Genomic DNA, 20,949 nt, shown 5'->3' with positions numbered 1-20,949 from the left:
TGTAATAATGTAAATGCACCACAGTTGGCAAAAAGGCTGTTTTTCATCTGAGGTCCCTGGACGGATGTTAAAAGAAGAATATAGGAATATAAGATTAACATTACGAAAGTTAATAAAATAAATTATGAGCATGCAGAGCCAAACGCTGTGTTATACTACACTGTCAAGTACTAAATAAAACATTTAATGCACAAGCACATAGTAAAAGACAAGACAATGTTAATAGAAATATGCACTAAATAAGGGAAAATATGTATCTGTAGAATGTAAATTCCTCAGGTGATTAAAACCCACAAACTCCCTGAAAACAATTTAAAGTACAGCACAGTGTCTCCAGTGGCAGCTGTGGTCCATAACAAATTCCCAGAGCCAAAGGATCTTCACTTTGCTGTTTCCCTGTTCCAAACGACAGTCCAGAAATTAAAGATATTCAGTTTACAATAATACTGAGGTAACCATTTGAAAGTAGCCCTCACTGTCATCAGAGTCGACGAAACATCCTGTTTGACAATGAAAGTGATTCAGACTAAAACAGGACAGATCAATCGGGAGGGGCGTCTTTCGTCAGGTGTTCAGTGACACCAGGGCCGGCTCTAGCCCATTTGGTGCCCTAGGCGAGATTGACTGTGACTGTGTGGCTGTACAGGACTGTAGCTGTTTGTTTTTCCTGAATCAGCCAAGATGCACTGGGAACAGAAAGTAAAAATGAGGAAGAACAGTAAAGCATTTTTGCTTATGCAGAAACATAAATAAAGTTGCATTAAGCGTTTTCATGGTTCATTCATGACTCAGATTCTACACGTCATATATTTTATTTTATGAATAAACATGAATAATGTTGGAGCCAATCTCGGCGCTCCTGTTTCCACGTGTAGTTTGTCTAATGTACAGAATTACAGTCATGCAACTGTTACATGTGTACATTAGTGTGTGTGTGTGTGTGTGTGTGTGTGTGTGTGTCTCTCGCTCTCTCCTCCCCAGTCCTGCAGGTGAGAGGTTGAAGATTGGCTGCCAGTCTGTGAAAGGAGCCGTGGATTGGCGCACAATCCGGCCAATCAGAGACGGAGGGACCTTTGAAAAGCCTCTCTCTTGTTTTGCTCTCTCTCTCTCTGACTTTGCTTTGTTGGACAGGAAGGTTTGTGGTGGGAACTAGGGACTGGGGTAAGACTGGGGTACCCTCTACATCTACACATGTAGAAAGACCATTGTTATCACATCAGGTTATGGGTTGTTGCCACTGTTTTATTTTTATTATTTTCAGAAGCATTTGTAGGCAAGACAGTCAGGCCTTTTTGTTTCCTTTTTTCTTTTCACACAGATAAGGTCGAGCAAGGCCCTTCATGAGTGTACTTTGTTTGTTTTATTTGGCATGAACCCCACAGGTCCCCTTGACAGCTTCAACAAATTTAGCAGCAACATTTGTTCTTAATCTTTCAGAAAACAAATATATTGGATATTTTGACGCATATTCTAAACTTAATTAACCTTATTTTTCTAAACAAAGCTGTAACAGCTGTTGTATTTTAGCATTACACGCACCTCCAACCTGACTTGACTGTCTCATGACCTCATGGGGGTTTTGTATGCCTAAACTGCCTTTGTTTAAATACATGTAATATACTGCCCTGAATTTTGGACAAAGTTTTTTCATCAACATGTTGAGAATGTCTAAACAATCCTATCATATCACAGATAATATCACTCAAAAATTAACAAATATATAAAACCGATTCATTTGGTTTCATTCACAATTTTATTAGTTTGTGTGAATCATAACCATATATGGATTAATGGGAGGGATGTAAAACCCAACTTCACATACACAAACACAGATTTTAAGGTGCAGTATTTCAGAAAAGAACAGATCCTTAAAACAGTGAAACAATAAAATGTAACGGCAGATAAAAAAATTAGAAAGCAGTTCAAGATCTCAGAGGCCCCGCAGTATCATATTGGAGCTCAGTGATACATGTTGGGGCTAAGCCATTGTGCTTATTTATACATGAGGACTAAGATTTTATTGTTTGATTTTCTGACACAATAGAGGGAAAATATTTTACAACAGGGTTTAGTGCAGGGTCTTTAGTGTGCTTCAAAAGTGGAAACATGAAACTTACAACTAATCAACAAAGACAGATGACTAGTGCCTAATGATATAAACTAGATGAGGTCCAGGAACGGAACTAAGGAAGAGACTCAGTAAACTGATCAGGAGAGCGAGCTCTGTCCTGGACTGTCCTCTGGACTCTATAGAGGAAGTGGGTGAAAGGAGGATGTTAGTGAAGCTGACATCCATCATGGACAACAACTCTCACCCCCTACATGACACTGTGGGGTCCCTGAGTAGCTCCTTCAGCAGCAGACTGTTACACCCTCGGTGTAAGAAGGAGAGGTTCTGCAGGTCTTTCATCCCTGCCGCTGTCAGACTCTACAACACCTGATCAATGTTGTAGTTTCTTTTTCCAATAACCACCACTACTCACCATAGCTTGTATATCTGTCTTTTATCAGTATTTATTTTTTCACTTCAATTTCTTACCATGTACAATATTATTTATACTATGGCCACTTTACTTTTAGTACTCCTTTTGCCCGTCTTTGCAATTGTTTATTTGTCCATTTGTTTGTCGTATATGTTTAAGGACATTTCTGTCTGTTCGTTGTGTTTGCTCATTCTATTTTATTTCTGTAGTGTATATTACACATCTTTTGCTTCTGTCTTGCTGCTGTGACGAGCAAATTTCCCCATTATGGGATGAATAAAGTATAATCTAATCTAATAAAAAATGATCCAAGTTTAGGAAAATAAAGGTCAGCACAATAGCATCAGCAATTTGTTTGCTTGTATGTGTTTATTTTCCCTACACAAATCAAATTAATTCAAGTTTGTGCCACTCTTTTTCTCTGGTTATCCTTGTCCCACCTGCAGTGCCACCCCCCCTCCCGTTTGAAGGGAGTTAAATCCTGCACTCACCCAACAGCAGATACTTAGCAGTATGACCCGGCTTCATATCTACATTGTATCTACATTGTATCTGCTCAGTCTAAATTGCACTTGCTTGCCAAACGGACTTGATAGGCAACAATAGGCAATAAATGCAATGGTCCGCTCAGTAGTCCAACCACCTTCACTGTCATCTGGCTGCACTCCTGTTAGAAACCACTGTGGAATGAGGAACTTTTCATTAATTATATTCCTTAACTGGTCTTAAAAAAACTCTAATGAAGTCCAGACTGTCAGCTCTGACTGACACTTAAATAACTGAGTGAGTGAATAATTACACACTTAATCTGTGAGGTTCTTAAAGGGCCTATGAACCTCTCAATGTTACATATAAACACATTTTGATAAAAAAAAAAAAAAAAGTCTTCGTCTATGAATGCTAATGAAGCGCTCTCTGGGAAATAAATAATGATTTGGATGCAACAGTAACGTCATTGGAGTTCTCTTTTATCTTCAGTGGGAACCTGTAAAAGCAGATTAATAGAGGAAAAATTTAATAACTGATTAGAAACTTATCAGAGTTCATGAACATTATTAACATACTTTATGTGAGTAATTGTGAGTTTGTGACAGAGGTGGACCTTACTTTTTTATTGTATGCTACTTTATACTTCTACATATAAACTGTATATAAAACAGTAAAAACAAGCTCCACCTGTAATATTGTAAACCTTTTCGTCATAACGAGAACTTTTACTTCAGTAGGATTTTAAATGCGGGACTTTGACATGTAACAGAGTAGTGTTACATTGTTGTATTGGTACATGTACTTTTGATTTATGGAGTAGTACCATAAAACCCCAGAGCCATCTGCTTCCTGTAGTCATAATGGATGGACTGAGAAAATGTTTTCTCATGCAGAATGTTTTTGTGAATTATAAAAATAAGCTTTGTGTCATGCAGCTGGGAAGAATATTGTACATTATGTCAGTGGACATAATATGTGCACAGTCTCGTTGAAACAATGACATACTCACTGTGATCAGTGAGGAGAGTTTTGTCCAATGGCAATGAGGAAAGTAAGAAAAAGATTATGTGAAATAGATTTAAATTATATAATTAAATGAAGACAAATGATTGATTACTAATACTCAGGAGTAAATAATGACAGTCATAAAAGGCTTCATAATAAAACAAATATATTTTATTTTTCATTAGAAAAAAAACTTACTGTTTGCAGCTCTGAATCCTGAAATACAGATGAGACATTAAAGTATTAGAAGTTAAATCAGAATGTATGACAGGACACAAAATAAAACACATTTATAGGAAGAAATTCCTCATGAATGTCACAGATCTCTGCTCTGAATAAAAAGGAAGGAGAGCAACTCTTTCACTTAGTATATAAGTACGTCTGCTGAGGACCTCTGTGTTCTTTTGGCAGTAAAGTTACTGAACATGTTAAATCCAGAGGAGTAAAAATGGCTTCACTCACCATTATTGTTCCTTCTCCAGATGAAGAGTCCAGTGATGTGCCAGCAGCAGCAGTCCTACAACAACTCCAATAACAGCACCAGCAGGAAACTCTGAGGGAGAAACTGGAGCCAAAACAGAACATTCACACTTTGTCTCTCCCACTGGAAGGAGATAAATATGTTTAGTTTACAGGATTCACTTTAGTATTGAAGTATGAGGAGCAGATTGTGTGACAGTAAAGACAGTAAAGTCAGAAACAGAATGTATATCAGTCACATGAAAAGTATAGTTCTGGATTCCTTTGACACTTACATGTGTTTGAGAGCTCAGAGCTAAGAATCTTGTTTCCCACTTACATGCTTGTGTGTTGTACTGATGTCACTGTGTCCCCAGATATTATTGAGGACTTTGAAGAGTACAACGTTATCATAACTGATAAAAATGACGGCCAAAACTATGAAAATATGACTCAAGTTGTAAACCGGATTATTGCCCAATCTGAGAATCAAGATGTAAACTTAGAGCGGAGAGTAAACATCCGATCAACCCTTCTACAGTTGACAACAGCTACATAACAGTGGAGTTGACAACACAAGTTTTAGGACATAACCTTTGTAGTTATAATGGAGGTCTAGCTTTAGTGGATGAAAAAAAACTATTTCCAGTCTTACCCCAGTTGGTCCTGATCACTGCTTTGTCCAGTTTGGTGACGATGTCGTTCTTCACACCAGAGAGCTGAAACACACAGTCGTACCTCCTCCAGTCTTCAGGTGTGACTGATGAATGGTTCAGGTCAACACTCATCTGGAAGGATCCATCGTGGTTTGGGAGGATCTCTCCGTGGTCCACGTCCTCATGAAGCTCCTCTCCATCTTTCCTCCAGAACATCAAGGCGCTGTCAGGGTAGAAACCTGTAGCATGGCAGCTGACTGGAGAGGAGGGAGTCTTCTGGAGGAGAGACACTGAGGGAAGGTCTGGGAGAGAGAGAGAGAGAGAGAGAGAGAGAGAGAGAGAGAGAGAGAGAGAGAGAGAAGGTGGAAAACAGATAGGGGTAGAGAAAGACAAAAAAAGAGAACAGGAAGGAAATAAAACAAGGGAATAGACAGATGAAGAAATTCAAGAGGGAGGAATCCAGTTGAGTGAAAGAGAAAATGGGACAGAGATAAGCAATTAAAGACATGCTGCATCTATCTGCATTATGAGTAACTTTAAATTATAAAAGGTAAACTGCTTCAGGTCAAATTCCCAGAACGAAACTGTACATGACCTCTGTTTCCCTCATGGTAGCTACAGTCCTGAGAACATGCAACACTGACTTTATGGGGAAAATCTGGTCTGATTAGGAGAGACGGCAGCCATCCCACTTTGGACAGAGCAGCTCTCTTATCTAGAAATCTGACCGTTTATTTCTGAACCTAAAACCTGACAACCCAGAGTTGAGAGCAGGAGGCAGAGCTGCAGTCCTAAACACTTCTCTGCACTTTAGTTAGAGCAGATACCCACCCAAACCCCCACATAGACTGTGTCCCCTCATTACTTCAATTATTTAAAGAGGAAGTGAAGGGAAGAGGAGTTAAACACATGAACCTTTTAATTAAAATCAAATCTGCAACAGCACAAAATAAAAGAATTAAATGTGGACTCAGATCTCTGTCATCTAAAGCTGTGCTTGGTCATAAATTAATATCAGATTATGATAATGATTTATTTAGTCTTACTGAAAAATTAAAAAAGGAAAAGTGTTGAGTTCATGAAACTAAATCATGTCAGGTGAATTTACCTTTTCTCTGCAGAGAGCTGTTGCCATAGGCCACATACTGCTTCAGGAACCCAGGAGAAACCTTAGTGATGAAATTCACATTGTCTTTTGTTATAGCTTTGTCAGCATCCCACATCAGTTTGGTGGTGACAGCCTGAGGTTTCAGAGCGATCCATGACAATGTCTTCAGGTCAAAAGATAAGAAGTCTTCTCCATCATAACCTAACTTCAAAAAACTATTAACCTTTCCAGTCACATCATCCCACTCACAACCAACTATCTCCTGTAAAATGTGGATACCTGAGAGAGACAGAGACAGAAACAGAGACTGTAATTAACAATGTACAGAATACAGATGGAATCTCCAGTGGAAAGATGATCTTATAAATATTGTGCATTGTGTGACACTTGTGTCGTGTGGTGTGCTCATGATTCAAGAGCAGATAATCAGTGCCCTTTATCTGAGTGATGAAACCCAATTTATTTTCCACTGCTAAAAGTTACAATAGTAGCTACTGTTGTATGAATTGACAGATGACTGTCAGTGGCAGTATACAAAGTGGGTATGTTGAATTATATGCACATTAAACTCTTATTAAAACAAAGTCACACCTGTGTGACACCTGCAGTCTCAGATGCAGTCCAAGCTCAAATCCATTAATATGCACATGTTAGCTATCCTATATCTGTGTGTCAAACAACAAACCAGGCTGCAAATCATTTTAGTAGTAAAAAGTGAAATATAATATACATAAATACTTTACCTCCACTTTGGTTGAGGCGCTGTTTCAAATCCTGAATCAGCACTTTGAATAGGTTTGGCACTCTCTCAAAACATTGCAAAGTGTACCGCTTAAAGTGCTGAGGATCATCTTCAAATATTTTTTTCACCCAGTCCTGTTTTGGTTCTAATATCTTTTTGTTGATGTCACAGTAACCTACCAGACTTCCATCAACCTCAGTAGCTATCACAAGCTCTGAAATGTTTGGGACTCCACTGGATCCAGTTATAAAAAACGTCAGAGAGTGTTTCACTGCAGGACTAACAAAGTTTATACATTCAGTAAAGACCCATCATGAATCTGATGTATTCAGTCAGCAGCCTATGATTCTATTAAAACATATAAAGTCAGTCTTATGAAGTTGAAGTAAAAGTGAAACTGAAGTGCTGTTTTCTGGAGCACTCTGTGGCTCACGTTATCACAGTGGAATGCAGAGCCGAGTGGAAAGTGAAGCAAAGAGCTCAAAGAGTTCAAATGTGATCTTACCTGCTAATGAAACGTGACAGAAGAGAAGCAACAAAAATAACGTTTTCATCTTGATTTGATAAAGTCGGGTGGGACCGAGCTGCGGCTTCCTCCCTGCGGACAGAAGTGGGAGTCTTTGTTGTCAGGGGCTGGACGAGAGCTATTGAGGTCGGGAGGAGGGATGAATCTCCGGTTTCTGGATAGTCAGAGATTATATTGTTTTCCTTTATTGTTACTATTATTATTTTTAATTCCAAACGCTTGCTTTGGCAATATGTACAGCGTTATGTCATGCCAATAAAGCCATTTGAATTGAATTGAATCGACAGAGAGAGAGAGAGGAGAGAGAGAGAGAGAGAGAGAGAGAGAGAGAGAGAGAGAAAAAAGAGAATTCACAGTTGCAGATTTTCTGACCACAGTGAAAAATTGACTTTTGCACAACAATATTTTCCCACCACCCCGGATTCCTCATTAGAGAATTAAACATGAATTGCTGAGGTGATGTTGGCTGATAAGTTTGAAATCAGCTGTTTGGCATAATCTAACTAATTTGATGTTGGATGGTCAGGTGTGTCCTCCAGACAGCTGTTCCAACCAGCTCACAGTTAAATGTTAAAGCACACATTCAGGGCCGGCTCTAGCCCATTTGGTGCCCAAGGCGAGATTACCCCCCCCAAAAAAAAGAACACCATCATACAATTGAATGACAACATCTGAACCATCTGAACACTCACAACAGTTTTATATGAACAACAACAATGAACTTTCAGTTCACCCTTTCCAGCATGTTTCAATTAATTTTCAAGTAAATTATTATTTTCAAGACAGAACACGAAGGGATGGCGCCAATGGGCATCGAAAATTATTATTGGTTTTTTTTTTCTCCCTCGAGGGTGACTGGCGGCGCCCCTCTAGCAGATGGCGCTCTAAGCGACCGCCTATATCGCCTATGCCTAGAGCCAGCCCTGAGTGACACAACAGGCCTTCATAATATCCAGGAGCGTCTCCACACTGCTGTTGATCCACAGTGACGTGTCTCGGGGGTTAATCTTGAGTGGATGAGACTAACCCAGATCCTGAAAATGGCTTAGTGTGAGTCCTGATGAAGGTTTAGTTAAGGATCAGTAGCTTGTCATGTCTCAGATGAAATGTCAGTTGGAGGTTATTAGGACAGAGTAGTGGGTTTCACAGGACAACACATTTGCAATGTTAGCTTGAATGGATAAAGTTATGTGCTTCACACTGAACACCCTCTTCTCTTTCACTTTTATGATTTTGATGCTGCACAACAAACCTCCGTCCCTCCATTCATCCGCATGCTGGAGCACATCCCTGGTTACATTGGGAGGTTTATCGGACAAGCTGAGCAGATCGTCAGTCTATCTAAAGGGCTAATATTTATTGTATATAGAAAGACAACCATTCACACTCCTATTTACATCTATGGGCACTTTCCAGTTCACCTATACTGCATATCTATGAACTGTGGGGGCAAAAAGGCCCCAAAAAACTGAACTCAGGACCTTCTGTTTGTGAGGCGACAGTGCTTACTCATTAACTCACACAAGAGCAGTGTTAAAAGAATACATATATATAATGCAGTATAACTAAACAATGATATATGTTTCTATGCAGTTGTCAAAAACAGGAACAATCAGTATCTGAAAAGAGCAAAAATTAATCAATTTATTCACAAAAACAGCAGTGTTAGCCTTTCATATTAGGTGGTTATGAGTATACATTTTGTTTATTGATATGACGTGAGACTTTTTGCAACTAAGGATAGGCAGCAGGATTTAAGCATATAATCAAATCAGTGGTGGAAGACTCGGCCTCCTTCCTCTCTGCACAAGGCCCTGTGCTTTTAATTTATAAACACAATGAACCCAGCTCCTACCATATACATACATCTTTATAGCTGTTACTCTTTTTTCACTGAGTTGACATACACCGCCGCCACAGCTTATACTGTATTTAGGTATGTGCACCACAGCTTGCAGTTATCAATGGATGATGTGATGTTCACACATCTATCATTTCTATTTCAGTGTCTCACTTTCTCCACCAAGATCTGTAAGGATCTGTGTTCTCGTACCTTCCTCCTTCCTGTTCAGGGGTTATGGCTCCTGATTGTTTAATCTCATCACGGGGGATTGGTGACATCAGGTCCAATCCTTTGCCGGCCTCTCCCAAAAGCCAGCAGCAGGGATCAACTGGGATGAAGAGCAGTGGGACAGCACAGATCAGTCAGTGTGAAGAAGCGACCACACAAGTCAAAGGCATACAGTCGTTGAGCTCTTAGGAGCCAACTCTTTTCTCTTATTGTTGGGGACCCCGCCATTCAACAGGTAAAGACTGTTTAATGAGACATTTGTGTATGCTGGATTTACATTTATTTTGTGAGTGTTTTTTGGTTTGTTTGTTTTTTGTGACATTTCAACGTTTTGATCTTGATCTCCTCTTACAGCCAGGATGGCTCGGGATATGTCAGATAAGGAAATCCTGAAAATGGAGCTTGAACAGTTGAAGAAGGAAGTTAGCACAGCTAGGACACCAGTAAGTAAATTACCTCTTTTAAAAAAAATTATGTCATATTTTCTTGCCATCAATTGTGATTATTATCTTTAATTTAAGTGACCAAACGCCTGTATTGTATTAAAAGAACGTGGAAAACAGTTAAGAGAGTTAAATGCTTAATTGTTTTTTAGCACACAAATTTAAATAGTTAATTTCCATCTTTATGCATGTGAAAAGACAAATTGCTTTGCCAAGCTTACATTTGTTTTCATCTTTCCTCTGAACAACAGGTGGGTGCAAACTGTGCAGAAACCATTGCTTTTGTTGAGGAGATGTTACCAAATGACCCGCTGATTAAGGGCGTTCCAGATGACAAGAACCCCTACAAGGGAGACAAGGGAGGCTGTATAATAACATAGCATATAGACATCCAGGGAAAAGTCACAATGTTTTTTATGAGAGCCGGTTACATTTCTGTAATGTTCCTGTAGAATTCTTGTGAATAAAATGTACAGTGGTAAGAAAACTAAGATCTGTAATGTTATTGCAACCAGTAGCGAGACCCTTTTCCATCACTGGATGTACCTGTTAATATAAAAATGTTTCTTTGTGAATTTGTAATTAAATTCAAATAGCTGTGCAAAGCTTTCACCTGATCTGGTCTCATTATTGGCATACATCCACATATCTCACATTTATTGCACTCCTATTGCACTTTCATCTTATTATATCATGCTGGTTAATAATCAATAGGTTTGACTGCATATTGTTTGGTGTCCAACATCTCTGACTGCAAATCAGCACAAGTCAACATTACACTCACTTGTGTTACTGTACAAAGCAGGGCAAAGTCACAGGAGTCGTGCAGCTTCTGCTTAGTGTAATTCTTAATAGGATTTCTTTGCTGCGGCACAGTCGGTCAACAGGCCTGTTGACACAGAGCTGCTTCCGGTATCAAAGTCTTTAAGCTCATTCCAGCGGCTTCATCCCGGCTTCCATTTCGAGCTCTCCATCCAATTAGTGTCATTTTCAGCCAGGGCAACGACAAATACGCAGAATTTGTTCAACGTTTGCAACACCACTACCGCTTGTAAAAATTTACAAAACAAACACAAACGGCAATTCATGCTGCTTTAAACCTTTTTAACGACCTTAGGCAGCACATATCAGCACCTTTGTACCCAAGTATACTGTGACCTACTTATGATGACTTATCGTTTAGAGTGCCTTGGTGATTTATCAATATTTTACGTAAAGGTCCACGTTTTAGCTCGTCTCAGAGGAACAAACTACCTCTAAACTTTAAACCCCCTGCTTCAGTTAAAGGGAAACGGATGTTGTAGCTGCTAAGAAAGAGATTGCATGTACAGGCACACTGATTCAGACATGAAATGTCATATGTTCTGTAATTGTAAATATGTAATTAAAAGTACAAAAAAGTTGTATAAAGCCTTTTATTGCTCCAGAGGTAGTTGCATGAAATCTGATAAATTGTGATGTAATTGGAGTCAGCCTGTGTGAAGACTCAAAGTTTGGAAAGGAAATCTGAGGGTGTGGAGAAAGGCGTGAGTTTACCAGACCTCTGTAGCCTGCCGCTCATCCCTGAGGTTTTGACAAGGATCAAGAATGTGTGCTCTTCTCTGGTTCTGCTGCATTGATTTGGATATTTTATTGGTTTAGACAGTCTGTCATGAATCTGATTGGCATTGTCGGATGTTATTTGAGTGTAGTGCAGTGAGTGTAGTAAAACAATTAATGACAACTCAATAAATTATGACGATAACTTTGTTCACATATATAAACCCCGAATTGGAGACGACACAAAACATAATCTATACGTCTAGAATTACGTATACATTTTCAAATAAAAAAAAGAATAATAGAAGTATTCGTCTCTGAATGTGTTGTGGTGGGGTTATTGTGGTTCATGATATTTCAGTACCATGAACTGGAACTGAGGCATCGAAATGGAACAGAAATTGAAAACCAATGAACCAACATGACTTGTTGTGGTTCATGTTATCGCTGGCTTCAGATTAAGTCCATGGCTCAAAGTCAACTGAATTAGTATATAGCTTGAGCACAAAGTCCATGCATGGACTACATGAAATGATAGTAGGTCGGGGCCCAACTGCTTCTCCAAGGACACCAACTTTGTCCTTATCGGACTCGAAATGCTGAAACTCAGTAATTTTACTCAGCACTGTTGTAAAGCCATACAACTGGACACTGCATGTGTAAAGTCTAGGATGACTCATCCATAGTGTGTACTTTATCTTAATTGCCTTATCAGATAAGAGCAATTGAGAACTTACTGTATCTAGACTATGCAAGTTTGCAATAAACTCTTTGGAATGACTGAATAATGATACTACATACAAGAGGAAAACAAAATGTGTTGTAACCTTTAGATTGTATATTAGACGCTTGAACATGCAGTGGAACTTTGTGTTTCCTTTTAAAACTATTGACTTTCAAATATTATGTAGATTCCTAACACTATTTATGTTCATACAATAGGGCATCTCATAGTGGTTTTAGAAGATTTCCTCTGAGAACAAGTCAAATAAAGCCAAATCAATAGAGGGTTAAAAAAGCAGCCATTATTTTGCTTTTGATGTTTTTGTCTGTGCACCAAATGAGTGCTTAGCAATGAGCCTTTGTCTAAATGTAACTGTATGGACACCATACCATTATTGGGATTTGTGCACCGTAATCTTTCATCACTTTATCTTTATTGCTTGTCATAACATGAATACTGTTACTTATCAAACTGCAGCCCCTCTTCTCCAGACCTTTGGCTTTGGCACTTGACATGATAAAAGGAGCCTCATGAGGAGAGCAGCATTCACAATAAAACTGCTGCTGTGAACACTACACTGCTACAGAAGAATTAGACAGAAACAGTGATTTGATTGTCTCAATCATGTGGCTCTTGATTTTCTTAGTCTGGTTAGTGATATGGGCCAGTGGCACATACTGGTACCTGTTTGGGAAACCGAGCCCTTTCTCCTTGGAGTCAGTGAGACCCCCTGGACCTCGAGAGATGGATCAGAAGAAGCGGGACAAAGTCATCAAGCAAGGTAAAATTATTGGAATTAAAAATGCTTGTATGCAACATCACAATGGGATGCAATGCTTTGATAAAGCTAAAGTATATTTTCTACCAGTTAAGGCTGATGAGCTCTGTTGGTAGATCATTTAACAAGAGTCAATACATTCAAAAATTACAATGTTATATTAATATGATAAGGTATGACGACAGTAAATGTAAACTTTTTCTGATACCTATTCTCTTAGGAAGAATGCACACTCAAGAATATAAATTACAGATTTGTACAATATTTGCTTCTTTCTCTTCTATTGGATATATAACAAATATTATTCACTCACATGTTGATATGAGTTGTCTATATTTTTACAACTCCAGCCACCAAAACAAAAAGGAAAAAACAAAACTAAAGAACAAATTATTTAACTTATTATAACAAAATCCCCCAAAACTAATCACGTAACAATTAAAGTACAATATGTGAGTGCTTTAGTGTGAGAGTTTTTTAATTCAAATTTAAAACTAGAACAGCTAAATCATCCTTTATGTGAAAGTGAAATTTTCATTTTAATTTGTGAACATAATATAACAGGTTCGACAGTATCAGGCCTAACTTCCTGGAGTCTCCAGTGGTTGCACTGCAACCGCTACCATTCTCCTGTACCCCAGTAAAAGAGCTAATTGTGTTTTTTTGTACAAATTAAATGAACCCGATATAACATGTCTCCACTCCAAGTGCTAAGTGTTAAGCTGACGTTAACTTGCTCCTGGCTGTAACCTTAATGTTATTCTTGGCTATCCTGATTTCAAATTCAACCGGGTTCAGCATATAAGCTTGTTAGTCCGTCTTTTTCACATTGTGCAATAATTAAATATCCCCTCCAGACATGTAATAAGACATATATATAAATAGTCTGTTTCCACTTTAAAATCTTTAAAAAGGCATCTACTCTGTCTACCTCATCAAACAATTCCATAAAACATCCTCCTAGTGTCAAATTCTGCACATACATCATTGTATCATTGTGCATCCAACTGCAGGAACAGGAAGAAAAACACATTTTGACTGGAGGGGGACTTTAAAGAACGTGATATTGCAATAAAACTGTCTGTTGACAGGAGGTTTGTAAATACCTAAACAAAGGTTAACCTAGAAATAAAGGTAGTTTAAAGAGAAGGCTGTACATTTTTTAAAAAGATAGTGTAGATAGAAATAATTCTCTGTAGTTCTTCTTACAACTGCTGAGGTGTGCTGATACATCTTATCTAAATTATCTGTTTGTTGTGTGATTACTAGATAAGAGTTTAGACCTAAATTAGCAGAATTACAGTAATTATTTTTCATCAGTGTGCTTTATCTTAATTAGATTATGACTATAGGAGATTATGTTTGCTGTCTTATCTACTGTTGCCAACAGCAGAACAAGGATACAGGAATTAGTTCAGCAGCTATGTGTTTATGACAGGAAAGGTGTGCAGTACAACCTTCAAACTATTATGAAACCCAGTTATGCAACATATTTTGATGTCTGTTTCAGCACTTGCTTGAGATAACGTTTACAGTGCATCTTTAATAAACCTGTCTGAAGTGGAACCACACATTTGACCACGTTGACGTCAGCTCTATATGTTTCTCTCCAGGTTTCAGCCTTGACAAAGTGCCCCAGAACCTGGACGTCATTGTCATCGGGAGCGGTATTGGTGGGATGACAGCTGGAGCCACACTGGCCAAAGCAGGGAAGAGAGTCCTGGTGCTGGAACAACATGACCAGGCAGGAGGCTGCTGCCACACTTACTTAGAGAAAGGCTTTGAGTTTGATGTTGGTAAGACTACTTGTAATTTACGTGATTGACACACACTTACTTATTAATAAATAATATAAATGAATGGCTTTCTTTGTAGTTACAGTTAATAATCAGACATTAATTTTCAGAGGGGACATTTGGAACATTGGTGGCAGGTCCTGGAGCAACAAAATCCTTATTTAGATTATGTCAGAAGGAAGAAAGCCGGGTTGACTGCTGAGAGTAAAAAAAAACATACTTTCTTCCTTTTGAATAGTTAAGACAGTAGTAGAGTAGTAAAGTAGAATAAATCCTATAAAATATACATTTCTGTACAATGCAACCTCAAAAGGAACAACGATGCACATGTATTAGGTATTGGGTAATGTATTGGGTATTTATGGATGTTGTGATGACTGTTTATCTCCCTGGTGTGACTTGTGAGAAAGAATTAAAATGTACATGAAATGACCCTGTTCCTGTTTCCCGGTCTTCTCCAGGGCTTCACTACATTGGTCAGGTCCATGAGAACAGTCTGTTGCGTATCGCCTTCGATCAGCTCTCTGAGGGCCAGCTGGAGTTCCAAGAGCTAAATCAACACTTTGACACCATCCAGATTGGCATGGGTGATGAGAAACGAGAGTACACAATCTTCTCCGGTAAAACTGAGATGCAAGCCCATCTGATGAAGCAATTCCCCGATGACACAGAGGCCATCGAGACATTCTTCAAAATCATGAAGGTACTGTGAGCTAGTGGAGACATATTTCAGTGTGTGTAAATCGAAAACAACAAAACCATGATTTTTTTATGAATTATCTTATCTGTATTCCGACAGGTCTCAGCTAAGAAGACCCACTACTTGGCAACTTTAAAGCTGATCCCGCAGTGGGTGTCTCTATTCCTGTTGAAGTCAGGCATCGCAGACCTTGTCTCCCCTGTCTTCCGCCTCACTGGCACAGGCGCAACGGACTTTGTGAACACCCTGACCAGCAACAAGGATCTCCATGTCATCTTCTCCTATCTTTTCTATGGTGGGTCCTCAAAAAATTACAAAACCATGTCAGTCTAGTCCAGTCTTCAGAAAGTGAAACATACTCTGTTGGATTGAGGTCATAGGATTGACTTGGTCAGTGACAAATATCCGGCTCTTTGGTTATAAAAAAAACTCTTTTGGCAACTATACAGAAAAAGAACTACAGGTCCCATGAGTTCACAATATGAGCATAAACACCGTAAATTAAAGCTGAAAGTTAACACTCTAGTGTGCCCCCAGCATGGGGCCAAAACAATGCAAAACATGAAACTTTCTCAATAGTTTTAGACTACACTGTTTAAATGGTCAAATGTGGCTAAATTATAAACTAAATCTATACTTATGAGTCTTCTAAAACTTATTTTGAGTCTTAATTATCATTTGTACTGAATTTTTAAACTTTTAAAGGATTACAAACCCTGACATAGGGCTGATTAGTTATACAACATATAACTGAATGACTTTTGACTGGGTGATTGCTGGATCAACAAGATGAGTATATGATTTTGAAAAATAATTATAACAAAGAAATAATTAAGCCTTCATTCTGTTTATATTTAGGCGTGCCTCCAAAGGACTCCAGTGTTTTGATCAATGCCCTCCTGGTTCATCACTACAAACGAGGTGCCTACTACCCCAAAGGTGGTGCCAGTGAGATCGCCTTCCACATCATCCGCACCATTCAGAAATATGGAGGAAACTGTCTGGTCAGAGCTCCTGTCTCCCAGATCCTTGTTAATGAGAAGGGAGCGGCTTATGGTAAGAAATGATTCAAGCTCATTTTTCACCTGTTAGAAGGCAAGATACTTTCCAGGTAACTGACTGTAGGCTTCCTTTTGGCACCATGTGACAGGGGTGAAAGTGAGGAAAGGTCAGGAGGAAGTGGAGGTTCATGCACCTGTGGTTGTATCAAATTGTGGCATCTTTACCACCTTCCAGAAACTTCTGCCCCCTGAGATCACAGTCAAGACAGGTGAGGGAGCAACAGATCTTTTTTTTTTTTTTTTTTTTACCAAAATGGATGAATTCTCAAATATATCACAATTTATTGTGAAAGAGTGAAGTTTCAAGCTAATTATAACCCTTCCCATATTATAGATATTCAGGAAAGACTGAACATGATGAAACATGGCAGAGGATCGTTCTTGGTCTTCTCTGGCTTTGATGGAACCGAAGAGGAGTTGGGTCTCCAGTCCACCAACTTCTGGCTGTTCAAAAACAATGATATGGACAAGTCGTAAGTATGCAAAGCACTGATCACACCTGACAGAGGTAGCATTCAGTTTCCACAAGGGGGAGCGATTGTATTAGAAGTAGAAATGGAATAAATGCCCAGAGGCGAGACTAACTTCTCAGTGTAGGCTTGTTCCCAGGAACATTAGCATTTATCATTTTTCTTGTGGGTCAGCTTTTTCTTATTTCTTCCAAAATAAAACACACTATGTATCTAAAGATTTACAAAGCCTTACATAAAGATACTATATATTATAGCATGTGGCTTATTCAGTGAACAAGATAGAGTTCCCTGTTTTGTCCTCTAGATGGAGTGCAAGATCAGTCAGGTTTCAGATCCAGGATTTAAATACCATCCCCATGCATTCTTTTATATGTGGCCACACTGCTGATAAAAGGACAGGCCAGGACCGCTCTAACTGAACAACGATGATCAGTATTTGAACATTTTCATGTTTTCTTTCAGAATGGAAGACTTCTTTGCATTGAGTAAAGAAGAAGCACCGGATAACATTCCCATGATGTTCATCACAATGCCATCTTCCAAAGACCCAGAATCCAAAATAAGACACCCTGGTACAAACACCCATTACTTTTTCTAATGTTGCTAATAATTGTAGTAAGAGGAAATTGTGTTCAAAAGAAAGGATGTGCTAAAATTAAAGATAAAGAAACCTTTTTAAAGATGTACTACTACTAGAACATCATACTAAATATCACACTGTGTGAGTGTCCATAAAGATTAGGTGTGATATTTTGTGTGTTTCATGTTCACAGGAAAATCTTGCATGACAATACTGACGATGGTGAAGTATGAATGGTTTGAGGAATGGAAGGACACTACAGTGCGCAAAAGGGGAGATGAATACTACAACTACAAAATGAGATTTGCACAGAACCTCTTCGACTGGGCCTGTACTTTGTTCCCTAAAATCAAAGACAAGGTAGGATTGGTCATTCTCTGTAAATGCGCTCATGTTTAAGTATGTTTCTATTATCTGTGTGTGTACATTCAAATTACATCACATAAAAACGGTTCCATTTATGCCTATGTTTACTGTAGGTAAACCTTGACATGCTTTTTTAATATGTGTTTGTTGCCTGTCTTTGACAAAAGACTGCATTGTAATGTCAGTATGATTTGTTTTTCAGTTGGTTTTCCAGGATGTGGCGACCCCGCTGACCAACATACACTATCTGGGTGCCCAACGTGGGGCCATGTACTCGGCTGAGCACAACCTAGAGCGTTTCCATGCCGAGGCTGTGGCAAGGAACAGGTGCAACACCCCCGTCAAAAACCTCTACATCTCAGGTATGAAAAGTTACAAACTTGGCCAAGGCTTTTATGTTCTGCAAGCATAGACAATACTTTTTTTGCGATTGTGTGAAGTTTTCACAGGCATAGAAATGTCTCAACAAGCCCTAAGATTGATTCACTGTTTTAAATTGTGAGTTTCTTTGCAGTGTAATTTTTTTTAATGCCAAACTTGCCAGTTTTTGTTGGATTAGTTTAAAGTTAAAACACTTAAATAATTGTAAGAAAGTCACAAAGCTGAAAGAATTAAAGCTTGTGAGAAAAAAAAAAATTTATCTAGAGGGAAAGACAGTAATTTGAATCCAGACTCCAGGTAGTCTTGCCTCATCCAGTGGGTTGTACAGTATGTGTGTCTGTCTGTTCTAGGTCAAGACGTGTTCAGTTGTGGGATAGCAGGCGCTCTGCATGGTGGACTCCTCTGCGCCTCTGCGGTGTTAGATCACATTGTCTACATCGACTTGCTCCTCCTCAAGAAGAAGCTGAAGAGGAGGAAAGCCAGCGAGTTGGCCCAGCTGGCTAAGAAGAAGCTGCAATGAGAGTGCTCGCTACTTCCCCTGCAGGACAATAATGGAACTGCACAGACCTGGTGCAAAAGGACCCTTGATTGTTGTGGGAAGCTAAAACCAACACACCACCGCTGGGTCCCAGATCTGTTCTTTATATTATAAAGTCTACACATACTAATGCTAATAGTGAATATTTCTGAAAGTTTTAAGGAACAAATGTTATATCTTGTTTGTACTACACTGCATGAACCCTGTGGCCGGTTTCAAAATAGAAAACATGACAAACAGACAATAAGAATTATTAGTTTTCTGAGCTGAGGCTGTCACACTGTCATGTGTTCCTGGTGGATCAGTCAGTCTGGTGATCTATGCCAGCATACTAGACTGACTTACATTAAGCAACTTAAGTTCACAGACTTCTTAAAAGTCTGTATGTATGGGGCTGAGGATGGTTTTGGTGAGTTTTCAGTATTAGAGAAGGTAACCACAGGTAACCACAAAGTATTTTAATGCTCATAATGCACAATATCTTGAGTTGAATAACCATATTGGCTATTTAATACCCCCATGTAACTCTGCAGCATTTTATGTGAAATAATGCTTAGTATTTAGTTGGGTATCTTTTAGCTTGCAGTGCTTTTCATATTTTAATTGTGTGCACATAAACATAAAACATCTCTTCATTTAATTGTCGTATTTACTGATCTAGGTAAAATGCTATTGCTCCATTTTTGTACATTTGTATTTAGGTATATAATCTAAAATGTGCTGTATTGGGGAACAGTTTTACTGTATTATATAAAGTTTTATCTTATCTTATCTCACCTTGATGTAAAGCTAAGAAATATCAACAAATGCTTAATCATGAATGTAATTGCTTTTTCACTGTTTTTGTGATGTATGTACAGATTTTTTTGACTTTACGTATTTTTACTGTTTGTTTTAGAATTATGCAAAATGCATATTTGTATTCTTTCTTGTATATACTCAATACATTCGATAAACCAAATAAAACATTTGAATTATCCATCCAAATGCTCAAATGCTTGCTCAATTTTTATTACATTGTAACCTTTCCAAGATCCTGATCCTCATTGTTAAATAATTGAAATATAATACTGAAATTGTTTTCCCCAAACATTTCTATAAGTGATAAGAAGAGTTTAAGAGATTTGAATTAAACAGGAAATCATTATGCAAACCTCATCATCTAGAATCCTAATTTTGTAGAGAGGATGATATGATTACACCAAATATTACCTATAACAAATCATAAGTCCATCAAAAATAATCATTAGCATCAGATATAATGGTTGGGAGTATTTATATACACCTACTGGTGAACTGAGATTGTATGTCCCCTTTGGGTTTCTCAGTTCCCACCTATGTTGTTTTGACCTGACTTATAACCTCGGTGTTGTTTGAGTAACTCCTGAAATCAAACGTATGGGGGGAAACCTCAGACTTCCTGCACTAAGTGAACATTTCCTCAGTAAACGGTGGGCAGATTGGCGGACAAACTGTGGCCTGTCAGAGACGATGGAGGGGATCCTAGGAGAAGAATGCCCCCTCTGTCCAGGCAGCCGGTGGGATGCCAGTACCTCTCTCTTGCTCTGTTATCCTCCATCCCTCTGCTGTACAAAACCAGGCAAAGCTCTCCCGGCTGCTGGAGCTCTGATATGCAAGTTGTTAGTGCTACCACTTTCCTTTCAATACTTCTGAATAAAAAAAGGCCCAAAACTAAGGCAAGTTCAAGGAATGAGGAGCAAAATGGAAGGGAGAGGAGTTAATTATATTGACTTTGCCTGGCTGGAAGTTCAGGAGGCCATAACATATAATTACCATGGCATGATAAAGTGCAGTATTTCACCAGAAATAAACGTGACAGCAACTCTTACTTTCCTATGCTGCGCTCTGACTGACTCACAAAGCTATAAACAAACCCACCTCAATTTAGTTTAGCCACCTTTTGAGCTCTTTTATAGCCATGCTAGCAGTGTGGCTCTAGGGATGGCAATGTCGGCCTGTTGGTTGGTCCACTACTTTAGTCCAGACTGAAATATCTCAACAATTATTTTA

General features: G+C 38.7%; 3 protein-coding genes across 5 annotated transcripts; 2 read left to right on the top strand and 1 right to left on the bottom strand.

Annotated features, from left to right (window-relative positions):
• Positions 1-1,730: 1,730 nt before the first annotated feature.
• LOC127373885 (major histocompatibility complex class I-related gene protein-like) lies at positions 1,731-7,566 on the bottom strand. Of its 3 annotated transcripts, none has more exons than XM_051418752.1 (7): positions 7,448-7,566; positions 6,944-7,213; positions 6,201-6,479; positions 5,092-5,394; positions 4,440-4,542; positions 4,176-4,193; positions 1,731-3,980 (listed from the first exon to the last, which is right to left on the bottom strand). In XM_051418752.1, exons 1-5 carry the CDS (start codon positions 7,494-7,496, stop codon positions 4,442-4,444), a joined length of 1,002 nt encoding a protein of 333 aa, XP_051274712.1. In that variant the 5' UTR covers positions 7,497-7,566; the 3' UTR covers positions 1,731-3,980; positions 4,176-4,193; positions 4,440-4,441. The 3 variants fall into 3 exon arrangements, with proteins under 3 accessions (XP_051274712.1, XP_051274713.1, XP_051274714.1); XM_051418753.1 differs by having other exon boundaries at positions 1,731-3,467; XM_051418754.1 differs by lacking the exon at positions 4,176-4,193 and having other exon boundaries at positions 1,731-3,163.
• A 2,069-nt stretch (positions 7,567-9,635) lies between these two features.
• Positions 9,636-10,599, top strand: gngt2b (guanine nucleotide binding protein (G protein), gamma transducing activity polypeptide 2b). The gene is made up of 3 exons (XM_051417797.1): positions 9,636-9,774; positions 9,894-9,982; positions 10,234-10,599. Exons 2-3 carry the CDS (start codon positions 9,899-9,901, stop codon positions 10,360-10,362), a joined length of 213 nt encoding a protein of 70 aa, XP_051273757.1. The 5' UTR covers positions 9,636-9,774; positions 9,894-9,898; the 3' UTR covers positions 10,363-10,599.
• A 2,182-nt stretch (positions 10,600-12,781) lies between these two features.
• On the top strand, positions 12,782-19,897 carry si:ch1073-13h15.3 (inactive all-trans-retinol 13,14-reductase). Its single transcript, XM_051418519.1, has 11 exons — positions 12,782-13,026; positions 14,637-14,819; positions 15,281-15,522; positions 15,619-15,814; positions 16,378-16,575; positions 16,670-16,789; positions 16,915-17,053; positions 17,516-17,625; positions 17,827-17,993; positions 18,202-18,361; positions 18,731-19,897. The coding sequence occupies exons 1-11, from the start codon at positions 12,870-12,872 to the stop codon at positions 18,898-18,900; spliced, it is 1,842 nt and encodes a 613-aa protein (XP_051274479.1). The 5' UTR covers positions 12,782-12,869; the 3' UTR covers positions 18,901-19,897.
• Positions 19,898-20,949: the final 1,052 nt, after the last annotated feature.

Source organism: Dicentrarchus labrax, unplaced genomic scaffold (assembly GCF_905237075.1).
Source record: "Dicentrarchus labrax unplaced genomic scaffold, dlabrax2021, whole genome shotgun sequence".
Lineage (NCBI taxonomy): Eukaryota > Metazoa > Chordata > Actinopteri > Moronidae > Dicentrarchus > Dicentrarchus labrax.
The sequence above is the reverse complement of the archived record's forward strand: the minus strand, read 5'-3'. Positions and strand labels throughout refer to the sequence as shown.